Source organism: Anolis sagrei, chromosome 3 (assembly GCF_037176765.1).
Source record: "Anolis sagrei isolate rAnoSag1 chromosome 3, rAnoSag1.mat, whole genome shotgun sequence".
NCBI lineage: Eukaryota > Metazoa > Chordata > Lepidosauria > Squamata > Dactyloidae > Anolis > Anolis sagrei.
Window position 1 is genome coordinate 250,296,886 of NC_090023.1, and position 26,489 is coordinate 250,323,374.

At 38.9% G+C, this 26,489-nt stretch overlaps 1 protein-coding gene across 1 annotated transcript in view; it reads right to left on the reverse strand.

Moving 5' to 3' along the window:
• WDR49 (WD repeat domain 49) overlaps positions 1-26,489 on the reverse strand; it is a 155,606-nt gene that overhangs the window by 110,438 nt on the left and 18,679 nt on the right. Inside the window, exons 3-5 of the mRNA XM_060767576.2 lie at positions 16,483-16,926; positions 9,293-9,469; positions 8,127-8,301 (exon numbers count right to left, since the gene is read on the reverse strand). Coding sequence (XP_060623559.2) covers positions 8,127-8,301; positions 9,293-9,469; positions 16,483-16,926 — 796 coding nt within the window. The remainder of the gene's footprint in view (positions 1-8,126; positions 8,302-9,292; positions 9,470-16,482; positions 16,927-26,489) is intronic.

Here is a 26,489-nt window from a genome sequence, read left to right on the forward strand (position 1 = left end):
AAATTAGAAATGGTAATCAGCCATAAAGAGAAAAGATGGAGACTAAATGATTGGTTAATAAAGTCAGAGGAAGACATCAAATATAATAAAAACATACTAAAAGAATATTTTGAGAATAATATAGGCAAAGGAACAAAGTTAGGAATAGTGTGGGATGCCAGCAAGGCGGTTATCCGGGGGCATCTAATCCAACAAGGAGCCATCAAAAACAAAAAAAGGAAAGAGGAACAGGAAAAATTGATAGAGAAATTAAAAGCTAAGGAAGACATGTTGAAGAAAAGAGCAGGAAATAAAAAACTCCAATTAGAAATAGAACTGCTGAGGAAGGAAGTGAACGAGGCACAAATATCTCAAATGGCTAGAAAATTGAAATATTTAAAAGCCCAGTTTTTTGTTCAGGCCAATAAGCCGGGTAAGTTCCTGGCAAGTAAGCTGGCGAAGAGAAGACAACAAAATTTCATAACAAAAATAATGGAAGAAGGCAAGATCTACACGAAAGAAAGAGATATAGCAAACCAATTTAGGGAATACTATCAAAAATTATATAAAAGAGATGAAGTAACAAAAGAGGATATTATGGAGTATATATCAGACCAAAAAGTCTCCAAAATATCAGATATAGAAAGAGAATCACTAAACAGGCCTATAGAAGAGGATGAAATAGTAAGAGCAATAAAGAAGATGGCCAATAATAAGGCCCCGGGCCCGGACGGGCTGACAGCTTTGTATTACAAAACATTTAGAGAAGAGCTAATTAACTGCTTAAAAGACATAATGAATGGCATCCTGAGTGGGGAAGAAACACCAGAGACCTGGCACGAAGGCTATATATCGATAATACACAAAGAAAATACAGAGGCAACCCAACTTAAAAATTACAGGCCCATCACTCTGTTGAATTGCGATTGCAAGCTATTCACGGGTATATTAGCCGATAGATTTAAGCTATTGTTAAATGAGAAAATTAAAGAAGATCAGCGAGGTTTCCTACCGGGTAGATTAATGAGAGACAACGCAAGGATAATACTTAATATCATAGAGTATTATGAGAAAAATCGCCAAGAGGAAGTCGGACTGCTTTTTCTGGATGCAGAAAAAGCTTTCGACCAAACAAATTGGGACTTCCTACATCTGATGTTAAAGGAGATGGACATTGGCCACTCGATATTAAGTGCAGTAAAGGCAATCTACTCAAGACAAACAGCAAAAGCACTAGTAAATGGTTTACGTACGGAAGACATCAAAATAGAAAGAGGGGTGCGACAGGGGTGTCCCCTGTCCCCCTTACTGTTTATCCTAGTGCTAGAAGTCCTGTTAGAAGACCTAAGAAACAACAAAGAGCTAAAGGGCCTTACCATTAGGACAGAAGAATACAAAACCTTAGCCTTCGCAGATGACGTGGTCTGTATCATGGAAAATCCGGCGGAATCTATTCAAAAATGGATACTAAAGATCGAAAAATTTGGAAAAGTGGCTGGATTGAAGATAAATAGGAATAAAACAAAAATTATTACAAAAAACGTCAAATTAGAGAAAAAAGAGGAAATCTTTAAGATCTCAGGGATAGAAGTTGTAAATAAAGTCAGGTACCTGGGCATTATAATCTCAGCCTCCAATATACATCTGTTTAGGGATAACTATGAGAGGGTATGGAGCAGCGCACAAAAGAAGTTCAAAAACTGGAAATACCTAAACTTGTCAACACTTGGAAAGATCGCAGCCATTAAGATGAGCATACTGCCTCAGATGCTATATCTCTTCCAGATGATCCCAGTCATCAAAACGACATCTTGCTTCCAAAAATGGAATAAAGACATTCGGAGTTTCATATGGGATGGAAGAAAGGCTAGGGTGAAATTAAAAAACCTTACGGATGCTAAAGACAGGGGAGGATGGGGACTGCCAGATATACAGTTATACTTTGAAGCCTGCGCATTATCGTGGGTCAAAATTTGGGCCACCTTAGAGCAAAAGAAAATACTGACGTTGGAAGGCCACGATATAAGAAGAGGGTGGCACGCTTACCTCTGCTATGGGAAAGCTAGAATAGAATATAACTTCACTAATCATTACGTCAGAGGTGCCCTGTTAAAAGTTTGGAACAAATATAAAACTGTTATGTATCCCCAAATGCCCATGTGGGCATCGCCAGTGGAGGCCCACCACAAAAGAGAAATACCCAAAAGTAGGTGGCTCAGTTATAGACAATTGTTGACAAAAACTAATAACGAATGGCAGCTGAGACCAATGGAAGAACTAAAGGGAGATGATAAAGAAATAAATTGGTTACAATATATGCAAATTAAACAATGTTTCAAGGAAGACCTCAAGGTTGGATTCAGTGAAACAGAAAGCTGCTGGGACATAATCATGAAAAAAGAGAAAAAACTGATTAGAATATTATACAAAAATTTACTTAAGTGGAACACTGAGAAAGAGGTGGTAAAAGAAAACATGGTCAAGTGGGCTAGGGATGTCGGTCACTCCATTTTACTAACTGAATGGGAGCAAATATGGAAAACCAAACTAAAGTACACCAAATCCATTAACATCATCGAGAATTGGTTGAAGGTTTTCTATAGATGGCATCTGACCCCAGACCAACTAGCCAAGTTTAATAAAAATTCCAACAATCGATGCTGGAGGTGCGGAAAAGAAGTTGGCACTTACTTCCATATGTATTGGAGTTGCAAAAAAATAAAAACTTTCTGGAGAATGATACATGAGCATACACAGAGTATTATCAAAACAAAATTTGACATTAAACCTGAATATTATTTATTAAATATAATGGAGATTGGACTGGGAAAAAATGAAGAGAAAATCTTTTTCTATTTATCATCTGCTGCTAGAATATTAATAGCTCAAAAATGGAAAAGTAAGGAGATCCCCTCCAGGGAGGATTGGTTAAAAAAGATAATAGACTATAAGGACTGTGACAGCCTATCCTGCTTAATAGAGGAGCAAAGTAAGCATAAACAAATAAATTGGAAATATTTAAAAGAATATCTAAAAGAGAAAATCAAGCTAGACATATAAATTTCTATGGGGAAAGGAAATAAGAATTACAAAGAAAAAAGCAAGAGAATGAAAGAAGAAAAAACAGCGACCCTCTGTGGACTGAACGGAAGTTGTATATGTATGTGTATTTACCCCATCCCCATTAACCCCTTCCCCTACCTCTCCCAACCCCTCTCTCCACCTACCCATACCCACCTCTTATACTATACCTCACAATCTGTCTAAACTTTCTATCACAATGATTGTTCCCCCTCTTTCACTGTAAATGAAAAACCACACAAAAATATTAATAAAAAAAAAAAAAGAATTTTATTGCCTGAAGGCTTGCTATCTCATGATGACTTGGCCATAAAAATGATGTTATGGAGTAGTTGTGATTTTCATAAGATGAAGGGACTACTTGTACAAATACAAAGACAGATCCACAGGATATTTTGTGTCGTTATGTAACCTGCTCCATGAAACAATCATCACCCACAAATCTAGCATAACTAAAGTTAATAGACACATTACATATACATAAATATGCATGCATGGATGCTAAAGCATCACACAGTGTACACATTTCACATGCTGTTTCTATCAGGGATCAGTGAGTACTGCCTTTAGGAATGTAAATTAGTGCAGAATTACTGCTCAAAGATTAGCTAATGATCTCTAGTATTGGAATTGGTGTGTTAATAATAATGGGGACAATGCTGGTTTACTAATTCAGACAAATGCAGACACAATGCAAAGTCTACTGATGTTGTAATTTTGGACTCCTAGAATTAGTTTTCTTTTTTGCAGCTGTACAATTAGGTTGTACAAATATTACTTTCAAAAAGAGCATTTCATGCACAGAGAAAGAGAAAATGCTGAAATAAATTTTCCCTCAACTTTATTATCATCCACTCAGAGACCATTTTCCTACATCTTATTTTCCAAAGCATATATTTTTGGAAGGAGCTGTGGTCAAGTCCAGTTTTTAGAAAAATGTGTGCATATTTTGGGTGTGATTATTCATACAATGCACAAGTTAATACATTCTTTGAGCACACCTTAATTGGTGATCTAGAACTGGTTTCACTGAAAGGAATTTTCAGAAATACAAAGCTGTTATTTTTCAGCAAACCCATGATGAGATTTAACAGCAAGCATAATTATAACACAAAATGTAACTGGCTGGAAAATTGGTTTGTTATATGCTGTCATAATCTTTACTTCACATTTCATTTGTAAAGACACACAGGGTTTCCTTTTTCTTAAAAAGTGTGCATGTCTGCGTGTGCATACGTACGTACACACATTACTTCAAATTCTTATTTTAGGGAAAAAGAGATGGTGGCATTGGACTGTGTAGATGTTGGACTGGTTCATATTACAGCCACTCAAGCTCTCCACACTAACCCTAAAATGCTGCTCCAGAGTTTCACCAAAATTCTGACGCATTCCCCAAATTCTTATAAAGCAGAAGAAAACCAGGTTGATTGGATTTACCCCCATGATATGAACTAAAAATCCCTGAATATCATCTGGATGTCCAAGAGTGACTTCTCATCAAACATGGGGTTTGGGGTCAGTGTAAACAAGGAATCTCTAGCATGACTTTTGCCATAAGATGACCATAGAATCATGCTAGAGGAGCTATAAATGTCTGAAGACCAACTTTTTTAGGAATCTCTAGATCCTCCAATGTGACTCTACAGATGGTTTCCATCAGTAGTTGAGCACAGAGCAGTGCTGGAGAAACCAAAGATCCCTTAAAAGAACATATTAATCAAATCCGTGAGTAATAAAATCCACAAATGTTAAACCTGCAGTTGTGGAGAGCCAACTGTATAGTAGAAAATAAGCCAGGGAGGGATACTATGATAAGAGATTTTTCACTTCCCATCCATTGATTAAAGCAACCTGGCCTCACCCTTACTTGTACCAGTTCAAATGTCATATTTAAATTGCTAACTGATGAGATAAAGTGCAGCTTGCTTGCTCTTGTATAATTAAGACATCAGTGAATGATATCCTTCATAGGATGAATGTAGGCATTATAAATTCCCGATACACACAAACTGCTATTAAAGGTGTTAGAAGAGCCTGTTCCAAAACAGTTGGCAACTCAACCACTTCAATAATCATCTTCTTTGCCCTTAAACTGTAAGGATATTTAAAAGTTCTGTTTTTAAGAAATTGCTTCATTTAAAAACAAGTCCTTCTTTACTTTCTTTCATCTCCATAATCCTCACACTTCTAGAATCTTTCTTTCATCTTCATAATGGTTGGATTTGTAGAATCTACCCACAAGGTACTTTTTGAATCTTTATTTCATTTCAGTACACCTATCTTCTGTACATCTCTGACACCCCCACATTAGTTTCACTCGCTTATTTAATGGCCTTTCAAGAGGCATAATTGTTCATCAGTTTCTACCCGAGTAATCTTTTTTAAAAATAAAGCACTTGACAATATGTGTAAGATCAAAATACAAAGATTATATGCCTTAAACTAAAGAGAGAAATAACAATTCTGTTTTATTATTTAAAGGGCTCTGGATGAGTTTGTCTGTTGGAAGGAAGGAAGGACGACCTCCCAACCGGTTATTCCCAATTAGTGTAGATTCATATATTCAATAAATATATCTCTTGGGTTTATTCTGCTCAGAACTAATAAGTTACAGGTCAAAGAATGACATAAATCTTTACAGACTGGCACTCACTTCATCCAAAATAGATAATCCTTTTTACATTGATTTCCATTGGTTCTGAATTTCACCATTTGATTGATTGATTATCCCAAAGTCCTGGCTTCAAGAATGAGCACCCTCTTGGGGTACATAGTTTTTTCCCCAAAAATGTATCTGAGGTAAAGTGTATGATTGTGTATGTTGGCCTTTTTCTCACAAAGTGACACATGTTTTATCATGTCTAGATTCACATTTAGCCTTTGGGTATCAATGATTGTAGGTATTACAGTAAAATTACTTCATGCATGATTACAATCTATGAGGGTGCCATTTGACCAATAATTAAAGCACCACATCACACTGGTTAATGGGAGACAGAATATGAAACATTTAATGTAACCTTCTTGCTTCTATCCTGAAGGTGAATGCTGAGCAGATTGGAGGTTGAGCTCTCATCCAGCAATGACCCTGAATACCCATTCAGTCACCGATCATGGCTCCTCATTTATGGAGCCTTGATCAGTGACTGGATGGGAGACTAGCATGTCTTATCAGGTACATCAAGGTAGAACAAGGTAAGAATCCTGGAGAGTAATTGCCTGTCAGAGCTGACAGTACTGGGATATAATATTATTGCTAGCAGCCTTCTGTTTTCTATCACACCTCAAATAGCAAGCTCATTTAGGATCCCAGCACTAGTTTAATCAAATTAGATCCTACAGGGTAAAAGCCCCTGTGCTTTCTGATTAAGAGGCATCATCAGCCATACCCTTTGCTTTCCTTTGCTCCTTCTCATTTCTCTTGCAATTCACAATAGTTTTGGCAAGGAAGTAGAGTTTCCAAGCCAATCAAAAGGTTGGCTTGGAAAATTACATAATCATAAAAAACATAGTTGGAAAAGAACAACAAGGGTCATCCAGTTCAACCCCCTTTGATGCAGGAATACACAAAATGGCAGCGGTCCCCATAGATGGCCATCCAGCCTCTGTTTAAAAACCTTAAGAGACTCTAATGTGCATGACTCATCCTTGCTATCATCTCAAGTACTTTGAATGGTGACTTCAGCTTAAATGGACAAGGTCGCTTTTCCAATGATTTGCTAAACACTGATAGAATTCTTTTAGAAAGATGAATACAGTGATTTGCATTTGTGGGGCACTCCTTAAGAATGTTGCTAAAGAAACTGTCATGATGAGTACACACATTTCAAAATTTACCACAAAACCTACTTTGAGTCTATTTTAAGAGAGAAAAGTGGCATATAAATAAATACAATATAAATAACACCTAGGGGTTCCAGAGGAATAACCAAGGAATATTTATTTATTTATTTATTTATTTATTGCATTTATATACTGCTTTTCTCACCCCTGAGGGGACTCAAACTGGTTTCTAACATAATAGTGGCAAAATTCAATGCCGTATACATACATGAGGAAACCAAAACATAATTTCTGGACAATAACATATACTATAAATTAAGAACTTTAACCATATTATACATATCACTATAAAACAACATATACATTAAAATCACATCACTAAAACATATCAATTAAAACAATTATCTAAAATCACACAATCCGGAAGCATAAGCCAGGAGCCATTCCAATTGTGATCTGTAATTGTACATTATTGCATTGAGATATCAATTGTTGCACTATCACTGTGCAAATGCTTGGTCCTACAACCAGGTTTTAACTTTCTGAAGGACGGGGGGGGGGGGGCTAATAAATTTTCCCTGGGTATGGAGCTCCACAGCTGAGGGGCCACGACCCTGTCTCTCATCCCTGCCAGTCACACCTGCGAAGGGGGAAGGACCAAGAGCAGGGCCTCCCTGGATTATATTTATCACTGAAGTGGTTCATAGGAGGAGATGCATTTGGACAGATAAGCTGGGCCATAACCTTTTAGAGCTTTATAGGCTTGAGCTAGCACTGTGAATTATGCTCAGTAGCAGTGAATGGAGCTGTTGCGGCAAGGGACTTGTGTGCTCCCTGTGCCCCTCTCCAGTTAGAAACCTGGTTGCTGCCCATTGGACTACTTGAAGCTTCTGAACAGTCTTCAAAGGCAATGTAGAATGCGTGGGATTGCCTTTGGGATTTTTCAAAAGTATGGACCACTGTGGCCAAATCTGACTTCTCAGGTAGGGGCACAGCTGGCGCGTAAGTTTTAATTGTGCAAAAGCCCCCAGCCACCGCCGAGACCTGGGGTTCCAGGCTCAGCGATGAATACTATTTCTTTTCCACAAAATTTTCTGGCTGAGACAGATGCCCTCAGTCAGTCTAATACTTAAGATTAACTAGATGGATTTTCTTCCTAGGTAAATATACTTAGGATTTGGAGCTGGAGGACCTAGATTCACCATATTGTTTTCCCCCTAAAACCAAAGTTTATGCAAAACTTGAAAGGGACCTCCTTGTATTTGTTCTTCAGTACCAACCTTGTCTGACCCATTCTTCACCATGGAAGTTGTGCCTTAATGTACTGCAACATTTGTGACACCCAGATGCTAGTTCCTGCCAATTAATAGTCCTCATCACATTTTCATCTTCAGAAGAACTGGAAGGTCGCTCAAATAATGAAATCTGGGCTGTGTTGAAGGCAATTGCTTGAACCTAGGAGGGATAGAAATATACCTTCTTTTAAAAAAAGTTAAACTATTCTCAACATTTCAAAGCAATCCATTACTGAAGGAGATAACCTGGATATCACACAAAGCCTCTGCTTTGTTATAAATTCATGACTTGCAGGAATTTAAATTTCATGGCCACAGCTGGGGCTATTTTTTCTTAATGAGACTGCAGGGATTTGCTTAGAAGAGGACAAAGGAAATAACTTAAAATATGTACAGCTTGGAAACACATATAGCATGACTCAAGAAAAGGGGAGGGTGACCCAATCTAAAGGCAAATGAAGGGAACAAAGCCCTGGACAGATTAGCAGCAATTCTATTAGTATGAATATGAGGGATGAGAAACAATTGAGATGAACTGAATTTCAGCAAAACAGAAGAGGAATGCCTGGAATATATATAGGATCAAAGAACTAGGAAAGCATTTCAAATGTCAGCTAGACAAATCTACAGCCAATTAAAAAATCCACTGCTACAGTATTTTAACATGTGACTTGCTAAAAACTGGAGGTTGGATCCTTAAAAACCCAGGATGTAGCTTTAGATTCAAAACAAATACTGGCGGTTTTGGACAGAGACAAGATAACTCAAATCTGGACAGAAAGCAAAGGGGTTTTTTCTCTCTGTTGATTGCTAATCATAGCCATTGGGAGGAGCAATGACTTGGATGCCTGAATCACAAATAGGTCTGAATTGAATCACCAAATCTGGATTCAAACCAAATCTTGTACTCAATGCACATCTCTGGTTGAAAGCATTAAAGGGGAAGATGACCTAAAGCAATCTGTTCCACTGTTGAACAACTTACACCATTAGAAAGTTCTCCACATTTACTCAAAATGTTTTTAATTTTAATTTGAGCCTATTGGTTTGGATCTGACACTCCAGAACAACAGAAAACAAGTTTGCCCTTTCATCTATGATAGCCCTTCAAATATTTGGTGAGGGCTACTGCAAAATTTGACTTTACTCGCCTGTCCACAGACATCCCCCATGGTCAGAATGGCATCATTTTCATCATGGTGGTTGTACCAGTAGTCCATACATATCACAGTTCCTTTGAGTCCTTGAAGCTTATAGTGACACGAGAATCCTTGTTTGGAATTCAGCTCAGCAAAATAAATTTCCTTGCTTGTGAATGCAACTGCTACCTATGTAGGAAAGTGGCAAAAGGGAAAGAAAAGAAGGGAAAAGAATGTTGTATATAGAGTGACCAAAGTGTCAAATAATTTCTTAAGAGGCTTACATTTTATCACAATTTGTTATTGAGCCTCAGTGTTGTGACATCAAATGATTACTGTGAGTCTCATCCAGTCAGTTGCCTTCCAGGTGTGTTAGGCCAGTGATTCTCAGTCTTTGGTCCTCCAGGTGTTTTGGACTTCAACTCCTAGAAATCCCAACCAGCTTGCCAGTTATTAGGAACTGTGGGATCTGAAGTCCAAAACACCTGGAGGATCAAAGGTTGAGAATCACTGTTTTAGGCTATAATGCTGTTTTTCCCCCAAAGGACAGAAACTATATTTCTCCATATCTGATTATCATTAGGATCCTTGTGGAGAAAAAAAGCAGGGTATAAATAAACATAATAACAACAATAGCAAAAACAACAATAATACATTTTGGGCAAGCAGGCCTATTATCTGAGATATATGCTGTTATATTAACATCTTCTACTGCACCTCACCCCACCTCTCCCAAGAGTAGGATGTTGTCAATCACTCGTGAGCCCTGGACCGCGGAGTCAACAGTAGGGGTGTGGAAAGCTTTGGAGCTCTCGTTCATAATTTGGAAAGTCGGATGAGTCATAAATATGAATCTCTGAATTACTAATTGGAAAGGACCAATTTTTACAAATATTTTAATTGAAAAAGTTTTTAATTCATTCATTTTTTAAAAGATGAACTAATATTTCTGAAACTTTGGAGGAATTATACCATTTATGTTGCCTAATTATATAGAATCCAAGGGGATGTCTCTTGCAGTGTTTTTTAAATTATTTGTAAAAAAATTTAAAATTCCCTAAAAATCAGTGGATGCCGAAATGTTCTGAAATTTGGCAGACTAAAGTAATAAATGTTGCCTACAAACATTCCAAGTTTTATCCTGATAGCCATAAAAATGTTTTATTGTATTTTTATTGAATTGTTTAATTGCTTGTTTAATTGGTATGTCATCAGCCCACTTCGGTTGGGATTCAATGTTTACTTTTAAGCTTTTATTGTATTTATATTTGAATTCTTCAATTGATATGTCATGTAGAATCATAGAATCATAGAATCAAAGAGTTGGAAGAGACCGCATGGGCCATCCAGTCCAACCCCCTGCCAAGAAGCAGGAATATTGCATTCAAATCACCCCTGACAGATGGCCATCCAGCCTCTATTTAAAAGCTTCCAGAGAAGGAGCCTCCACCACACTCCAGGGTAGAGTGTTTATTACTATATTTTTAAATTGATATGCTAATTGTTTAAATTGATATATCATGTTTATTATTATATGTGTAGTGCGGCATTGAATGCCATGGTCTGTAAGCTGCCCTGAGTCCCCCGTTGGGGTGAGAAGGGTGGGGTATAAATCTAGTATAATAAGAATAATGACAGAGAAACAAGCCTCAAAATTTTTTCCCATTGCAGCTAACTGAACAAATCTTAATGAAGCAATTTCAAAGCTTCGGGGATTTGGATTATGAATCAAAATGGGACACGCACACCCCTTTGAATCTTTACTAATCAAAGTGGGGGCCATCCAAATCTCTGAAACAAATTTCTATTCAGATTTCAGCCATTTCTTACACCTCTAGTTAGCAGTGAGGGATCATGGAAATGGAAGTTTAGATGTATCTGAAGAGCTACAGTTGACCATCTACCAACTTGTTTTCCTCCAAATGATCTGGATTAGAATTCTCATGATCCTTGACCATTAATCCTGCTGATTGAAGCTTAGCAAGACAGAGGTCCTCCTGATCAGTTGCAAGGCTGAACAGGGCATAGGCTTGCAGTGTATATTGAATGGGGTTGCACTCCCCCTAAAAATGCAGGTTCGCAGCTTGGGAGTGATCCTGGATTCTTCTCTGATCCTGGAACCCCAGGTTTCAGTGGTGGCCAGGGAACAATTAAAACTTGTGTGCCAGCTGCACCCGTACCTTGGGAAGTCAGACTTGGCCACGGTGGTCCACCCTCTTGTTACATTCCATATAGACTACTGCATGGGGATGCCATTGAAGACTGTTCGGAAGCTTCAATTGATCCAGCAGGCAGGAGCCAGGTTGATCACCAGAGCAGCATACAGGGTGAGGACATCCCTCCTGTTGCGCCAGCTTGCCAGTCTGCTACCGAGCACAATTCAAATGCGGACTTCAGCCTATAAAGCCCTAAACGGTTCTGGCCCAGCTTTCCTGTCCAAACATATCTCCCCTTATGAGCCACCTCAGAGATTAAGATCATCTGGAGAGGACCTGTTCTCGGTCTTCCTCGCAAGCACGATTGGTGGGGATGAGAGACAGGGCCTTCTTAGTGGTGGCCCTGCAGCTGTGGATCTCCCTCCCCAGCAATATTAGATCACCCCCTCCCTCCTAGCCTTCAGAAGGTAAGTAAAAAACTTGGCTCTGGGATCGGGTTTTCAAAGAATAGTGCAGTGCAATGACAAATTTGGAATCTGTGCCATGACTATGGAATGGTTTGGACTATGATTATGGATGGCATGATTTTAGTATTGAATGAAATGTTTTTAAATGCTTAATATGTATTAATTTTAATTTAATTTAATCTTAATGTTATTGGAATTGTATGTATTTTAAGGCATTGAATCATTGCCTATATGTAAGCCACCTTGAGTCCTCTTCGGGGTAGAGAAAGGTGGGGTATAATAGGGTAAATTAATTAAGGTAACTTTCGTGTAAAAAATGTAGGTGGTGGTTCTATTTACTTGCCTCACCTTATTCCTTTATCTTTCCTACTTAACAGAACCGTAGTCTAAGCATGTCTTCACTGTTGCTCACTCCTTGTTACATTTTCCTCTCTATCTCTTTCCCTAAAGAAATTTAAATCACTATAAGCTCTTTATAACGGAGGGCTTGTATTTTGACAAGTGCAGGTAATGTGCTTTTTAAAGTGCTACATTTCATTGTATTTTAAAACAGATTTTATGTCTTTATTGGCCTTACAGTTTATAACTTTCTCAATGTATAGGGAGAAGCAGGCAAGAACTACATTGTGCTTCCAATGCAAAATGAAATAAAATAGAAATCTTTGGTATAATAAAATAGAATAATAGGTATATTTTAAAGCACTGGTCAAAGATTAACACCGCAATTTCATCAGCCCTCCCATTAATGTAAGAATTGCATTCGGCGGCCATTAACCTGGGAAGATGGCTGCTAGGTGGTTAAGGAAGGAGCTAGCTGATGTCACATGAGAAAGAAAATGAGCAAGATGTGCTTGAACTGTCAGAATTCACAGATATCCATGTTTTGATAGGCATAGTGGATACATGATTCATCTTTCCCCCCGGCCTGGTAGTATTTCCTAGTGCACTGTTTCTGAATCACTGGTATAAGAGGCTTAAGGAAGGAGGCTCCACAGTATGCTGATAGAGAATTTTTTTTTTCCTGCAGAAATGCCTTGATTCAGTTCCCAGCCTCTTGAGGTAAAGCAGGGAAATAATTCTATGATAAACTTTGGAGAGTCTCTTTTCAATCAGAGTTGACAATATTGGGCAGGGATTTATGGTCTGATTCAGTGTAATGCAGCTTCCTACGTTCACTGCCTATAGTAAGATGAAAACAAGCAATTAAAATTAATCGCATAGGGAAGCTGATGAGGAAACACAACATACAAACTACCTACAAACCCACCAAGAAGATCCAACAAATGCTACGTTCAGCAAAGGACAAGAGGGATCCTCTCACCTCTGCAGGAGTCTACCGTATACCATGCAGCTGTGGACAAGTCTACATAGGGACCACCAAACACAGCGCCCAGACACGCATCAAGGAACATGAAAGGCACTGCAGACTACTTCAACCAGAGAAGTCAGCCATAGCAGAGCACCTGATGAACCAGCCTGGACACAGCATATTATTTGAGAACACAGAAATGCTGGACCACACCAACAACCACCATGTCAGACTACACAGAGAAGCCATTGAAATCCACAAGCATGTGGACAATTTCAACAGAAAGGAGGAGACCATGAAAATGAACAAAATCTGGCTACCAGTATTTAAAAACTCTAAAATTATAACAGCTAAACAACAGAGAGGAAAAAACCAGGCACAGATTAACACCTCCCAGCAACAGATTTTCCCAGGCTCAGGCAGGCCTTCAAATGCTAATGAAGGTGATCAGCTAAACATTCACACCTAACTGCAGCAGGGAAGAGCTCCTTGCCCCACCCCAGCCATTCCACAGATATATAAACCCATTGTCCTAATTCCAACAGACCTCACTACCTCCAAGGATGCTTGCCATAGATGCAGGCGAAACGTCAGGAGAAATGCCTCTAGAACATGGCTCTATAGCCCAAAAAAACCCACAAGAACCTAGTGATTCCAGCCATGAAAGCCTTCAACAATAAATTAAAATTAATTTCTTGCCATAATACATAAAATCTTTAACAGTAATTTTTAACAGTAAGGGGCAGGGTTCTCAAACTTTTTCAGCTGCAGAGCCCTTTTTGAAGCAAAAGTTTCTTGTGGAGCCCCACAAAATATTTATATATTGTATTATATATTTTATTATTTATTATATATAATGTGTGTGTGTGGATAGATAGATAGATAGATAGATAGATAGATAGATGATAGATAGATAGAAAGATAGCATGGGAAAACCTTTTGACCAACAAAAACTTAACAGTATTTCAGTGGAAGACCCCAAGGGCCATCCAGTCCAACCCCCTTCTACCATGTAAGAAAGCACAATCAAAGCACCCTCAACAGACATCCACCCAGACTCTGTAATAATAATAATAATAATAATAATAATAATAATAGCAGAAACCCCAGGGGCCATCCAATTAAACTTCCTTCTGCCATGTATGAAAAACACAATCAAAGCACACCCTGAGCAGTGGGAGGGAAATAAGGTTTTGGAAGCAAACAAGCCAAGGGGGAAGGGATCTGGGCAGCAAGGAAGGTGAGGAACCCCTGATTATTTGACAATTTAGGGACAAATGGTAATAGTATTACTACTACTACTACTACTACTCCTACTGCAAAGGCTGGGTGGCCATCTGTTAAGGGTGCTTTGATTGTACTTCTGCATTGCAGAAGGGGGTTGGACTGGATAACCTTAGAGATCTTACACTGAAATACTGTTACGTTTATGTTGGTTAAAATTGTTCTTCAGTTTAAATACTGCATTGTTCTTTTTTTCCTTTTTCCTTTTACACTACAAATGGGATATGTGCAATGTGCATAGGAATTTGTTCGGGGGTTTTTTTCCCAGTTAGTTCACACAAATACTTTCCATCCATCTGTCACTGCCCAGCCCATTCGTCAAATTTTAAAACACAATGCCTCCAAAGGTTTTTCTATGCCTGATATATATACATTATATATAATAGAATATATAATAAAATATATAAACATTTCTTGGGGCCCCATGAAAAAGTTTTGCTTCATAAAGATCTCTTTAATAGAGAATTCCAGCCCATGATTCTAATCAACTAATAAAAATGACAACAGTTTAAGAAACAGTTAACATTTTATACTATTTGATTTTGTTGTGTTGTATTAAAAGTAATTTTCTATTTTTTAAAAAAATTCAGTATTATAGAACATTAGTGTACTAGTATCAACAAATAATATACGGTAACTCATTTTATAGCTTTAGAGAAAACATTAACAAAGTAAGTTTTGATTTTTTAATTGTTTACTCATATGTTTTGTTTAGCACTTCTTGTATTTTGGATGTCACACCTTGAGTGTATTATCAGCTGTCCCAAGTCCCTCTGGGAGATGGTGGTGAGTTATAAATAAAAGATTATTGTTATTATTATTATTATTATTATTATTATTATTATTATTTCATGTCAATGAATAAACATTCATGTCAAAACTACCAATACTAATAATAAAAAATGTATTTGTTACCAGCCTCTCCTCACAGCTTGAAGTGAGGTACAAAATAGATAAAACACAATACCATAAAATGCATATAGTAAAATGCATATTATAAAGATTAAAATACAGTACTAACAGAAATTAAATTTAAAACTCATAGTTTAAAATTGACTGGGTAGACCTCTCAGAAGGGATTGGTCTTTAATTAAATTCTGTAAACTCATTAAGCTGTCAGATATTTTCTAGTAGGTCATTCCACAGTCTAGGGACAGTGGATGAAAAGGTCCTCTAGGTTACCATTGCCAGTCAGTTTCAGGTTGGTTAAAGTAAACATTCCCTAAGAGACCCAAGTATATGAGGCAGATTATATGGCTGAGGGTGATCCTGAAGGTAACCTGGACCCAAGCCATGTAGGGCTTTAAAGATCAAAACCAACAGTTTCCTCAGAAATTAATTTGAAACCAGTGGAATGACTTTAGTAGGATGTAACATGCTCACTCTTAAATGTTTCTGTAACCAATCTGGTTGCTATGTTTCAAACCAATTGGAGTTTCCAAACTTAGTGCAGAGGTAGTTCAATGTAGAGAACATTGCAGAAGTGCAACCTTGATGTTACCAGCACATGCACTACCATCTTTAGGATCTCCAATTCTAGGAAAGGGTACAGCTAGCATATCAGCTAAAGCTAGTAGTTACTTTCCAAACTGTGTTTTCATCCTAACTTTGCCTACTAACCGCTGTCCAAAACCCACCCATCAGAATAAGGTAGGCTTACTCTTTTTGAAACATGGAAAGCCAAAATGCTTCCCTCTGAAAGATACATCTTCAAAGGAAGGCATTATGAAAAAGGTGGTTGTTGAGATAAATTGTCTATTCAAATTGAGAGAGAGGCAGAAAGCTGTTCTGGAAAGCATGGGTAAAAGAGTAGCACTGGTGGATCTCTCAAAGCTGCTGCCATGGTATCTCCACATGCTTTGAAAGTGTAACTCTGTGAGTGATATGCACAGTTGTGTTAGAGAAGTGATCTCAAGCTGTGGAAATTTATCTGCCCTGGGTTCATTTGGGAAGTATGATTCCACTTCCATCAGCACATTTACATACCTTGTTAACATTTGGTAGTGCTACCAGAGAGGTCACCCAGAGGTCTTTCAGCTTGACAACTTCTGTAGTGATCTGAAGTGTCTTCTGTAATTTTAAACTCTCTCCCCAGAGACCGAGCAATCCACTCCTGCTCACAGTCAAATAGCTGGCATGGCTTTTCAAAAATAGCACATTTTGAATCACATCTTTATGGATCAGTGGGAGAAGCTGGAGGTCCTTCCACTGGGGGATGACAGATAATTTGGTTCGTTCATCTCTCTCATACAGTTCAAGCAGCACAAAGGAGGTCAGTTTCTCCCAGTCAATGACTCCATCTCGATTCAAATCTACCTTACTAAATAGTTCACCATATTCTTCCTTTGTGCCTCGCTTAATATTGGTGGACATTTTATCGATGAACTCTTCTCTAGTCATCATTCCCTTGCTCTCCTTTGATCCTGGGGACTTGAAAGAAAAACACAAAACTTTCAGAATCAAAAATGGCAGACATGGAAAATTACTCAGTGTCCTTATCTTTCTCAGCAAAACAAGTGAACACTCTCTATTGAAAAGTATCGCCCACAGGTATACATACTCAACTTGCTTCACCACCATCACATCCTCTGAAGATTACAGCCACAGATGCAGGTGAAACGTCAGGAGAAAATGCTGCTAGAAAATGGCCATATAACCCAGAAATCACACAAAACTCCAATATCATACCAGACAGTGGCATGAGGTAGTACAAAAGCTCTGTCTGTGGGACTTTATCTGATGGTATCATTAGAGATTAGCATCACTGAAAAGATACCAAGGCCCACATTCTAACAGAGAAGCACTGTTCAACATTGAGCCCCATTACTTTGCTCCTCTTCATTTTGATCCTTACGATTATCTGTTTACTTGCCTTTTTTCAATGAATAAGCAGGAGATTTTACATTTGAAGTTAGGGAAAATACTTTTTGGAACTACAACTTTTAGAATAGTGTAGTTTTGTGAGCTATAGCTGAAAATGGTAACTCTAGTTTTGACACGCTTTGCCCTTTCTTTTTAGGCTGTTGGTTGGGACAAAGAAGGCAGTGAACAGGTAGTGATGTTGTGATAGCTCTATTGTTAAGTCTGCCAGACCAAAAACAGGAGACAGCTGTGTAGAAGAGTTGTGTTACCAAATAACAAGCTACACCTGCTCGAATTCTGTCGTCTATACAACCATTAAAGATGGAGGAGCCCTCTCTAGTTTTGTTTCTGGCAACCCTGGTTTGAGGACCAGCATGGTGTAGTTATTTTAGCATTAGACTACAGCTCTGGAGGCTAGGATTCAAATCTCTGTTCAATCATGGAAACCCACTGGTTGATCTTGGGCAAGTCACACTCTCTTAGCCTCAGAGTATGGCAAAGGCAAATCCTTCTGAACAAGTCTTCCCATGAAAAACCTGTGATAGCTCTGATTATGGTTACTCCAAGATGCACAACAACAATAACAACCAATTCTAGTTTGGTGTTGGCAGTAGGGCCCATCCATGCATCTTACACAATACCATTCTAAAACATATTCAGTCACTCCTGTTTCACTTGCAAGCTCTTGCTTGATTCTTTAGTCAATTGATATGTTCATTTATGAGTTCTGTTCTATCAATTCACCTTCAAAGTCAACATCTAAGAGACCTAAGCTTGCTAAATATATAAAAAATAAACTCTGAAAACCCTAATCCACAGCACAGCACCAAAAACAGTTCTATAAGAATGTCTGCTCTCTGCTTTTACAACATCAGAGGTTTGCATATCATGTTGAACTAGAACAGAGAAGACCAGAATTGGTAGCGTCCAGTCAAATAGATTTCATTAGGACTCACATTCTGATAAGTATTACAAGAGTATGTTATCCTACCCATGTACACTTTTACTTGTCTACAAACCCCACTGTTGAACTTCCTGAGACTTAAGTCGCATGATTCCTACCCCTGCTTTAAAGGACATCATAAGCTTCCAATATAACCCTATAGCAATCAATGAAAAAAAGTTTCAATACTCATTTCTAAATTGGGGGGGGGGGGGTGTGGATAATTTTTAAGGTGTTTCTAAAATATTGTAAGGAGTTCATATTGTAACTATTATGATATAACAAAATTGTAATCACTATTTCGTTATATAAATATTATGAATTAAATCAGACATACAACACTGATATGACTTTCTGCGCAGCCCTAGTAATCATTCATGGGAGGACACAGTTGAGTATTTTGAGATGTCCTTTTTATACTATTCAACAGGTTCACGAAACAAAGCAAAACAATTCAAAATTCCCCATAGTGCTTTTATGTGTATTAGAGGCATAGTTCCTCATGTATGAATTATACCTAAAAGCAACGGACTGATAAAAATTCAAAATCTTGCTTTTGCATCTCCATAAAATAACTGCTGATATATTCGAGCAAAACAAGCTAAATGGCTGAGCTTCTTTTAAGTTACAGATTGTAAAGGACATTTCTTTTCTTTTCTTTTTTTCAAATACTTGAGGCCACAAACTCATTTCATATGCTTAGTTGAAAAGCTGTCAGAATAATGATTTCAGATCACTCAGTAAGAAGGAAGCTTCTTTATCCTATTTAATAATCACCAATCCTGTCTTCCCTTGGGGGCATTTTTTATTTTACTTTTTAAAAAGACTTCCTTGAATTTTCTAATATCCATAAATGAAAATATGGTAGGAGGGACTGAGAGAAACTGTCAAGAAATGTTATGTATAAAAAGCTTCTTTCTAATTCACTCTTGTAATTAGTTAACAAAATAGGAGACTTGGAGAGAGAGAGAGAGAGAGAGAGAGAGAGAGAGACAAAGCCACTTCAGTTTTTACAACTAATATTCAGAGAAAGGAGAGACTTCTAAAGTGCAACACATAATAACTTTGTGGAAAATCAAGTTTAATTAATTTTCACATAAAAATTCCATTAATATTTCAGCACTATCTCTCACTGTGCTATATAGTACATTAATGAAATAGTATTTTAGAATGTAAATGACACTCCATTTGCTCCCTTAATTCTTTTTTTCTGGACAGCAAACAGGTTTATGCACCGAAGTAACATGCTTGTAGTTTCGCTTTTGGTTTAAAATGAAATTGGTTGATGTTGTTGTGTGCCTTTATGTCATTTCTGGTTTATGACAGCCCTAAGGCAAATCTATTGTGAGGTAGGGTTTTTTGTTTGTTTCTTTGTTTGTTTGTTTTTTGTTTTGTTTTGCAGAATTTATTCAGTGGGTGTTATCCTTGCCTTCCTCTGAGGCTGAGGGGCCCATGGTCGCCCAGTTTCCATGGCTGATTCAAATCTTGGTCTTCCTGGTCCTAGTCCAACACTCAAACCACTATTCTACTATTCTACTCAAAGTTAGCTTTACACTCTGACTTTTGAAAACAATGAATTCATGGATCCAGTTCACTCTTTTGCTATGCAGTGAATGTCATTAGGGTTATGCTCAATTAGTAGCCACCCAAGTTAGTCCATCTAAAGAGCAAGCATCATAAGCATTACCTTATGAAGTTGAATATGTTTTAAAAACAATCTATCCTGCAAGCCCTAGAAGCCAAGAGAATATGGTTAACAGGCAGGAAACAGGAATGGAAGCCACCAAAGAAGGTACCAAAGAGGGCAGGATTATTGAACCTGATCAAAATGGCTCCATTACATATGAGAGAAAGGAATCCTAGGCATGAGAAGGCTTGCCAGAAGTGATTCTAAGCATGTTCACAGAACTAGTGGAGAGGAATAAGACCAGGGCCACTTGCACTAAAGGTGCGCTTGCACTGCGGAATTAATGCAGTTTGGCACCACTTTAATGGCAATTTTATTCCTCTTTGCCTTAAAGCTCTGGTGACACAACAAACTAGGGACCATATCACATTTGCCACTGAAATCGCCACGGATCATGGTGAATCTGGTGGTGTCTGCTGGGGTGCGTGGGGAACCTGTTGTCCGATGCCCCACATCGCCCAGCTTCCCCCTTACCTCATCCCATGGAGGAAGCATCTGCAACCCGGCTTCCCTCCATTGATCTCTATGCAACACAGAAAGTGTCCTGTGTTGCCGCCATGGCAATGTACACTGCTCCCACTTCAGTTTTGCCATGGACCCCCGCTGGAAGTAAATGTACATCGTGGAATAGGAGACGGTGGGCTCTGTGGCAAAACTAAAGAAAACCTGCATTTTCTGCCACATGTTAGCCCATCTGATGAGGCTGCAAAACATCTCAGGATCACATGTGATGGAGCTGTGGCACAAAGTTGTGTCTAACTGCTATAGGTCTACAGTGTGGGTAGAAGGTAAGCTTAATATTCCTGTTTTGAAAGGAAGCAGAGCGACAAAAAAAAAACCCTACTCAAAGAACTCACCATGACCATGTTATTTATTTAACCTTTCATGTCCTGCATTTTTGGACTATAGCATTTTTGGACTATAGAGTATCTTAGCCAACACTGGCAGTGGTCGTGAAGGTTGGGGGAATTTGGGAGCTGTATCTTTAAAAAAAAAGTCACACATTTTCCACACAAAGATCCATTAACAATCAGGAATTTTGGTCAGCATAGCAGCCATGCTGAAAAGCAATTGCTTCTGAACTAAATGGTTAACATCAAGTAAGATCCTGGCTGACTTTTCAGCTCATATAATGTGTAATATATATTGCACATTAGTGAAAACCTTTCATAGCTCTAGCCATCAACAGCACTAACTAAACATGCCAACACAAAGTAGTCGATGTTGAATTTCTCAAAGCAAAGAAATTTTATTAGAGCAAGGATCCTGAGTGACATGTACGAGTAGCATGTTTGCATTTTTGGTCGCCAACCTATGATTTAGAAAATGCCTGACCAGCAGATTGGTCCAAGATTAAATGAGTAAGTGAAGTAGAGAGCTACTGCATGGGATTTAGGCTGCTTTGGTGATGGAATAATTTGGAGTTAGGACAAGATCTGCAAGTCCTTAATACATAGGTAAGTGGCAGATTCTCACAGAGTAAAAGAGGAAAAAATATGAAAGTGTTGCAACCCAAAGCAGGAAACGATAACAATCCACCACACTTGACTGTGGGGAAAAAAATCCCTTTTTATTGATGAAAAATGGTTACAAAAGAGAAGAAAATGCAAAGTCATAAAGCCACAGTAAAATTCAGATGTCAAGAATATCCATGAACTAGATCCAAAATCCAAAAGCAACACTGTAAAAACCTGGAACCTGTTAGCAATTCACTAACCGTACTTGGAGCACTAGAAGCCTCTTGGGATGTAGGCCATGGGAAACGGAAAATCTGCCAAGGTAATGCTTCAGTCTAAACGATGCCTGATCTAGCGAGACAACCCGACGAGAGGCACTTAAAACTGAAGAAGCTGTTTCGTGACACGCCTCCAGGCTTTGAAGCATGTGTTTCCTTCTCCCTTAATCTGCTTGACCTTCGCAGACTGCGATTCACTCCTGTTTTTCCAAATCTGTCCTTTTCTATCCTCATTAAGGAACCCAGGTGCTAACTCCTCTGAAGAGCTATCACCGCTTGGCTCTGCAACATTCTCGTCAGAATGTGTAGTTTCACTTTCCAAGCCACAGAATCAGCATTTTCATTATCATCAGGGAAAAAATACATTTTCATTAGCATCAGGAAATACAATCAGAAAATCAGGTTCAGGTTCAGCAATCAGAGAATGAGGTTCAGGTTCACACGCAAGCTGAACCCCAACAGAAAGGCCAGTTCAAAATACGAGTTGAGTCTGTCTTACAATAATTTTTTCAGATGCCATCCCCCAGATTTTTAAAAATAGCTATGCTTGCAATACACTGTGAATAAGGTTTGGGGAAAAGTTATCCATCCAGCACCTGCTGAGTTTTTCTTCTAGGAACCCAATAGAAAAAAGAGAAAAGGGTAAAATAATGGGAAGACTCTGCTTACACAAGCTCCCTGTAAAAATCAGGCATCACAGATCCTCCCCAGGTATCAACACACTTTGCCACTTTGCACTTTTTAACAAAGTAGCTGGGAAGTGAGGGGAAATAACTGTCATGAGTCTTTTCCATTCTCTCTTGGCTAGATACAGGTGATGACCAAGGCGATTGCTCTACACTTGCCCCTGAGTCCATTTCCAGAGCATGTTGCTGTTGGCCACATGGAAGCATTTGGAAAGTTTGGTTTTTACAGGCACCTTCTGGACAGTTGGTTATTGGTATTTTGCATGGTTTTAATAATGTGTTTTAATCTTTTTATGGTTTTTAAATTCATATTTTAATGTATGTGTTTATTCTATGTCTATTGTGTATATGGCATCAAATTGTTGCCATATGTAAGTGCTCTCTGAGTCCACTTCGGGGTTGAGAAGGGTGGGGTATAAATACTGTAAATAAAAAATAAATAAATGTTGGATTTCTCCATAAGAAATCCCTGTAGCTAGTGAAGTCAACAACATACTGCTATAAATCAGAAAAATGCTCAAATAAATTCAACAGGAAATGACAATAACAAATATAGCCAGCATGGTGTAGTGGTTTGAAAGTTGGACTATCGACTTCATCACATTGAGTTTCTGAATCTGGGGGAAAGTGGAGGCATCCATGGGGCAGCTGGGCAAATCCAGCAAGCAGTGTGGGAATTCGCCACTCCACCTCCCACATCGTCCGCATTGCCCCCTTCCCCATCTCACAAGAGGGAAATATTGCCACCTGGTTTCTCCCTGTGCTATCCCCATTCTATCAAATGAGAACATTGGGAAGCCTCTTGTGTTCTCAGGGCTCTGTCGTAGGACACTTCCAGCACAGGTCATGGACAGAGCCCCATCGGAAGTAGCTGTGTGTAGTCTGATGAGATCTGGTGGATTCTGTTCAGGAACTGTGCTTGAGGTGATCTACAACGGGTAAGAAAGCTGATGTGATAGAGTCATATGACTCTAGATGCCACAGTTTTACTCCCTCTTTCTGTGAGCTCTCAAGATTTGGGTTTGGAAAACAATCTGACACCTGGAAATTTTAATGAGCAGCCAGATGGGGAGTTGAAGGATAGGCTACTGGAGATCAGCCAGGATCGACAGCAAACTCAGTGTTTACGTCACTCCGAAAGGCTTTGTCAGATAAGGGGCAAGTGTGGGGGAAAGCAAAACCAGTTTGTGGGATTTGGGATATAAGGTTTGCTTCACGGGGAAAACTGTTAGATCAGGCATCGTTTGGAAATCAAGTTCATGTGCCATGGAAATCCTGTTCATGGGGTCTTGTTCCTGTGGATAATTTTAGCCTTTTGGATTGTCTTTGCTTCCTGTTGATTCCTGCTTGGATAAACACTGCCTTGGAACTGCTTTTATATTTTGTGTGTACATTACTTTTTGTTACTTCTTTTTATTGACTTATTACCTTTTTAAACCTTCTTATGTCCTTACAAGCATTTATTTTTACTGGCTATTTACTAAGCTTCAATACAAGAGGATTTTTTTCTTCACTCATCATGTAGTGTGTTTTAAAGTCAGAGGGCTTTTTCCTGACCTGGAGTGCAACAGAATCCCTGGTCAGTGATGGAAACCCAAATCATACTTTATCAACCCTAGAGGAAGGCAAGGCTAAACCTCCTCTGAACAAACATTGCCGCAAAAAAAAAAACAAGTGAAAGATTGGCCTTAGGGTTGACATAAGTAAGAAACAATATTGAGGCACACAATGGCAATAGTTCAAATAGAGTTCCTAATAATCAGGGCCTGGTATCTCTTCTTCAGCCTCCAGGGCAAGGGGAAGAAATCATCAGATGAAAGCAGTACCCTGAAAAGTATATGTCTGAACTGCAGATTCCTCGAGCAATCTGCATTGCCCATTTCTCTCTTCTTGCCTTCCCCTCCAAAACATCACTTGGCCCTGAAATCAGTTTCATCTATGTTCTAGACCTGGCAACTCTAAAATTAAATGGACAGGAAAACATATGATCCATTTTGCAGACTCTCCCAACAATGCTGGCTGAAAATTTTTGAGAGTGGTTAGTTCCAACAGGCTACTTTTCCAAACTCAGGGATTTTTTTAAAAAAGGGCATTGATAGATGGCGAAAGTTTCTATCTATTCCTTGCAGTTCTTAGCATCTTGCATCAGAGGTTAAGACAACTTTTAGGGGCCTGCAGCAAACATGGGGTCTATCACTATAAGACAGTGTTAGACTACAAGCAGTTGCGTGGCTCTTGGCCCAGATCTTTCACTACTTATTTCAACCCTCCAAACATCAGAAGGAATTCAACGTACAGGCAGAGACCTGAGAGATTTTTCTCACTTTGTTATCAATCCCTTTGAAATTTCAAGCTAGCTATTCATCTTCCAAGTTCCTCAAAGAGCCTTTTTTATGGTTTTTACCATCCACCTGTTTAAAGCCTCCAACTTGACACATTTCATAGAATCAGTCATGACACACACATACCCAACACTACAGTTTCCATTATTCAAGCGAGCCCAAAGAGATCTGCCATTTAAAATTCAAAGGCTTCCTATTAGATAAATTCAAGACCGAGGTTTCATTTAAACAAATCATGTTTCTGTCTGCGTTCACTGCAGTGGTTGGCAGTTTGGGGAAAAATAAGGAGCGATTTTTGAGCCCTGTGATGTTTTTTAAAAGTACAGTTCACATCCTATATCTAAAGGGCATACACTCCTGAAACCTACTGAAATGAAACCTATTGAAATGAACAAGTAAGAGTATTAATTATATATTTTACTAGCTTAAGCAGCCAGCAGTGCTCAGGTTATTTGACAAAGGCATTGTTTGTTTTGGGGTGTTAGATGTTATAATTTTGTTAATTAGTAACACTATATATTAGAAAAAACCAATTTTTAATTTTGTTGCCTATGAATGCTCCCATTAGAAAATACATAATGAGGTAGTTGAGCTACAATTCCCAGAATCGTGAGTCAATCCTCCCCAAACCAGGCCTGTATGCACAGCTGGCCACGTGGGGTCTGTGTGCCAAGTGTGGTCCAGATCCAACACTGGCTGGGTTCCGTGCTCTCTGGATGAGGGTGAACTACAACTCCCAAAATCAAGGTGAATTCCCACAAGCCCTTGCAGTATGCTCAGTTGGTCATGGGGCTTCTCTCTGCCATGTGTGGTCCTGTTCCATTGTCAGAGGGGGTCACAGTTTCTCTGGATGCAGGGTGAACTACAACTTCTCTCCTGTTGCGTCAGTCCCCCAAACCCCACCAGTATGTTCAGTTGCTGATCAATTCCTCTCTGTTTACTGTGTGCCAAATGAAAGAGTAGGAAAGCATTAAGGGAGAGGCTGTGGACGGGGCCATGCAAATTCCACATACGAAACCCTGGGATGACTGCCTGTGGTGGAGGAAACACGTCAAATCTGGGATGAAATTGTCCCAGAATGAAAGCATTCCTTGGGTGGTGGGCCATAGTGTTTGGGGAGGACATTGGCAGCATTTGGGCTACATGTTCATGGCACTTGCTATAACCTGCAATGTTCGTTGAGGGAGTGCCTTTGGAGGTTTCTCAACACTTGGAACTATAGCCTGTTTGTGAGGGCCAGAGGCTGTCTATATAAGTGGACACCTCCACCACATACATACATACATACACATTTTCACTTTTATAGTATAGCATATATATTGTATAGCACTGACTACTTATTAACTAAAGTTACATAATGGGAGAAGGATAGATCAGTATAGAGGGAAACTCACGTTCATCTGTTTGTTTGTTCAGGTCATTTATTCCTCCTTTCCTTCAATGAACGGAGGACTCTGGGCAGGCCCGTAGCCAGAATTTCATTTCTGGGGGGCTGAATTTTTTTCAGGGGGGGTTTCGGGGGGCTGAGTTTCGGGGGGGGGGGCTGAGTCTGAGTGAAAGAAGGTCTACCCTAGCAAAGCTTTTGTATCATTACCCCAATACCCCCATGCATATGGGATATATTGAGTATGGTGATCAGATCATGATATGAATAAACATAACAGTTTAAGTAATGCACCAGTAAGGCCTTTTCACGAACCACGATGAGAATTTCGGGGGGGGGGGGGGATAGGGGAGC